Below are 3,978 nucleotides of genomic sequence, written 5' to 3' on the forward strand. Positions count from 1 at the left end.
CACACACACACACACACACACACATGCTGCCTTGTGATGTATCATGCACAAGTTGAAGGAGCTTACAGATTACATTTCAATGGAATTGGACCTAGTAAAATTAATTGATTGGTTGATTGATTGCTCAAACTTTTGCTCAATATTTTATGAAAACCGCATACAATTATGCATGAATAAATGTATCAATTAGAAAGAAAATTATCAATCTTGCATAGGGAAATTCACATTTTCCCTCTGCTTGGTATAGTTATTACCCACAGGCCTGAAATACACACTGAAATACAAACTGGCATCTTTCCAGCTACCAATCCACGCTCCAACCAGCAACCTTCCGGTTCCCAACCCAAATCCTTACAGAATGAGCTACTGCCACCCCACATTTATGTACATACACTTTTGAAGTTACATGTGAGCAAAAAAAGGCGCTGAAAAATCAATTGAATTGAATCACTGATCAAAACCGAGACTCTGTCAAAGTTGCAGGCAAACAGCAAATTTGGTCAACAGCAGAGGAGACTATTTTCAAACCATCGATGCTTCTGTGTTCCCCCCTAGCTTTGGAAAGCACTCCCACGACGAGACATCCATTCTGGTGCCGTTGACCCAGTGCTGCAGGTAAGGTCTTCTTTGCTGGTGTTTTTTTTATGTTGCTTGATAAGAAGGATGCAATAGCTTTATTGATCTATTGATCTCAGTGCAGAAAAGAAGCAGGAATTTCACATGTGATCAGTTGGCTGTTTACATTAGGAGTATTGCCGTGCATATGGTATATGTGCAGGAAGCCACACTGACTGTTTTCCCCCCCTCGCTGCGCTCTTTCTGCAGGGTAAGGAAGTCGACCCACTTGCGTCTGCAGCTGCTGGCTAAGGAAGAATACAAGCTGTCCATGCTCATGGCAGAATCCCTAGTGAGGGACCGCCTCAGTCCCATCCTTATCCAGCCACACCTGGATGCCATGGACCGACGACTACGCCAGGTCAGTGCTCCATACTCAGTTTATACAGGGGCCATGTTGGATTTTGTCTTTTTTTTTTATTCAAACCTTTAAAGGAATAGTTCAATGTTTGGGGATTATGTATTAGGGCTGCAGCCAAAGCTTAATTGAGTGATCTATAAAATGTCAGAAAATGGTGAAAAATGTGTTTTCCAAAGCCCAAGAGGACGTCCTCAAATGTCTTGTTTTTACCACAACTCAATTGTATTCAGTTTACTGTCTCAGGGGAGTGAATAAACTGGAAAATAGTCACATTTAAAAAGCTGGAATCTGAGAATTTTTCCTTTTTAAAAAAAATGACTCAAACCAATTATCAAAATAGTTGGCAATTAATTTAATAGTTGACAACTAAACGATTCATCTGTGTGTAGTCACTTTCCTGCAGAGAGTAAGGTACTCTAGGAACTCTTGGCAAGAAAGTAAATTACCCAAATGTTGAACTATTCCTTAAAAATGTCACTTATTGGTCCTCTTTAAACCTTCTTTGACCTCTCATAGTGACTACAAACCAATTTCTTCTTGATTCAATACCTATACCTTTTCTCTTGTCTGCTAGGTGCTGAATGTGCTGTCAGAATGCATCGAAAAGGAGGGCCACAGTTACGTTGTAGAGGACGACCTCCAGGGACACCATGGGACAGACCACGCCCACACCGGCCCGCGACGAAGGTAGCTGTCTGGGGGCGCTGGCGGCTGGATAGGACTGACTTCCTGGGGATGGGAGATCCGGTCCTTCTCTTAAAACTGGACTGACATCCTGTAACACAGATGAGCTCCATCTGTACAGAATTTTTTCAGAGGGCTTGTTTTTCTTTCTTTCTTGCTGAACTTCCAGGGACGCCCGTCTGCCTGAGGTTTAACACAAGCTGTCTGGAAGTGGAAGCCTGCTGGATAGGACTGGTCTTTGACAAACAAGTGCAATGACTTGAACGGCACAGACGCTCGCAGGTGACGTCGAACACTTCTGGATGGATCTGGGGCCGGGTTACAAACTAAACTGAACCGACCCCGTCCCTGGCCTCACCTAGACTCCTTAAAATATCCAACCCTGACTCGGACCCACCGCAGCACTACCAAACCATGAAAGTCTTGCAAGAGACGCCTTCTCTCTGTCTTGGTTAGGACCCTTTTTTTGAATTCAGTGAATTCTGAGGGACTTGTAAAGAACCTCCCGACGATCCTCCCCGCCCCCCCACACACTCTCTCTTCACAAGCTGAATAACAGTATGTGTTTATACGTATCGTTGGTATTGCAAGTGTTTCGGTTGAACATTCCCGGTGGTGGAGTAGGTGGAGGTGGAGGTTGATTTCCTGTCGTCTTAATGATAAAAAAATGTGTTATTGATCCGCGGAAAAATGTTTTATTGCATAGTGTCTTTTATTTCTCCTTTGATTTCTGCTGAGCTTCTACCATTGGGATTCAAGATGGAAAAATTTGATTGGAGTGCAGGTTTACTCCTGGATTTGTCCGTTAATTTCGCCCATAAATGTTACTTGTACTTGAGAGAGTATTTATTAAAATTCATATTTATTCTTTGAGATGAATACTAATCCATTTCTGTTGACGATTGCAACTGTGGAATTGACATCACAGTGGTGCACTTCTTCATTTGTCCCCTAGAGGGCAAACTGAGCACATGGAGGAAAAGTAGCTGCCAGGTTTGTGCCTCTCTGTTAAGTTACCCCTCTCCAGTCCAAGTATCAAACTCGCTTTCAAATTGCTTTAATGAAGCCATCACAAGTCTTGATTTTTGACATTTAACACATTTTCATCCAACTACTGTTTCCGTTTCAATGCAACAGATACGAGATTAAAGTTATGGTACCAAAAGCCAAATGTGACGCTTATAGTTTTATATTATTGTTTCTTTGTAATATATTTGATGTCCAGATGTTGCTGTTGTGGAGAGATTATTTTTCAGGATGTATATTTCATTCATTACCAACAGCTGATAGCTTTTATCTGTTAACGATTCAGTCGCCGGCTGAAAGTTAATATATACAGTAGGAAAATCTAGTGCCTGTGCAATGATAGAAATACTTGAATGTCTGGTTTCATAGCGGAAAGGTTTCAACTCCTCCCAGGTACGAGCTATAGGTCAGATATGGAGGTCTACATATATGTGTGTGCTGACTCCATCTGTTCCATAAAGGGTTCTATTCTACAGTCAGCGTTTCCATAGTCCTGTGTTAGGTCAGTACTCTGTGTGTGTGTGTGTGTGTGTGTGTGTGTGTGTGTGTGTGTGTGTGTGTGTGTGTGTGGATCCACGGAGAACCTTGAGATGATGTTCCTAAAGTGAAAATGCTTCATTTTTTATTCAACTCTGTTTGAGTGGAATTTTTTTTTTTTCTTTCAGTTCTTTGCATCATGGTAAAAGTGCAATAAAACAAAATAGGCAGAATATCATAGTGTGTCTGTTTTTTTTTTTTAATCATCATTGTATTTGTTTAAAACACATCTTTCATGGGAGATAATCCGTGTATAGTTGTTCAACCACAGAGTCCTTACAGCCTGTAAAGCGATGCTGCTTAAGGAGGAAGCTGCACCTCGATATCCCTAAGGAAGGAGCTATCTTGACAGGCTGAGTAGTACATCACATGACTAGTAAATTGACTTGGACATGTAAAATGGGATGTCTACCCTTTAAAGCAGTGGGTCCCCACCTTTTTCCTTATGGATCTCTGATTTATCATTGAGTAAATTGACAACGCCTGACTAATTGACATATACTATGGATATTTCATATTATGTTTAATGCAATTCCAATAATGGCACAGAAGAACTGATAAGCTGTGCATTTGACATAGTTTATATCCGTGACCTTCCACTTCCGGGATTGCTCCGTTGCCGCCGGAAATTCCGCCGTGTGTCCTTATTTTCGGGCCAAGATGTCCGTTACGTTGCTGCTTTCTTTGTGTTGTAATTTTAAACTCCTGTGGATTTCTGAGGTCTATGGTTACCTGGTCCTCAGATCTCTGCAGGG

At 41.7% G+C, this 3,978-nt stretch overlaps 1 protein-coding gene across 1 annotated transcript in view; it reads left to right on the forward strand.

Annotated features, from left to right (window-relative positions):
• Positions 1–2,610, forward strand: part of fam20cb (FAM20C golgi associated secretory pathway kinase b) — a 50,162-nt gene extending 47,552 nt beyond the window's left edge. Inside the window, exons 9-11 of the mRNA XM_032502772.1 lie at positions 556–615; positions 826–976; positions 1,551–2,610. Coding sequence (XP_032358663.1) covers positions 556–615; positions 826–976; positions 1,551–1,667 — 328 coding nt within the window. The 3' untranslated portion in view covers positions 1,668–2,610. The remainder of the gene's footprint in view (positions 1–555; positions 616–825; positions 977–1,550) is intronic.
• Positions 2,611–3,978: the final 1,368 nt, after the last annotated feature.

This window comes from Etheostoma spectabile, chromosome 21 (assembly GCF_008692095.1).
Source record: "Etheostoma spectabile isolate EspeVRDwgs_2016 chromosome 21, UIUC_Espe_1.0, whole genome shotgun sequence".
NCBI classification, from domain to species: Eukaryota; Metazoa; Chordata; class Actinopteri; order Perciformes; family Percidae; genus Etheostoma; species Etheostoma spectabile.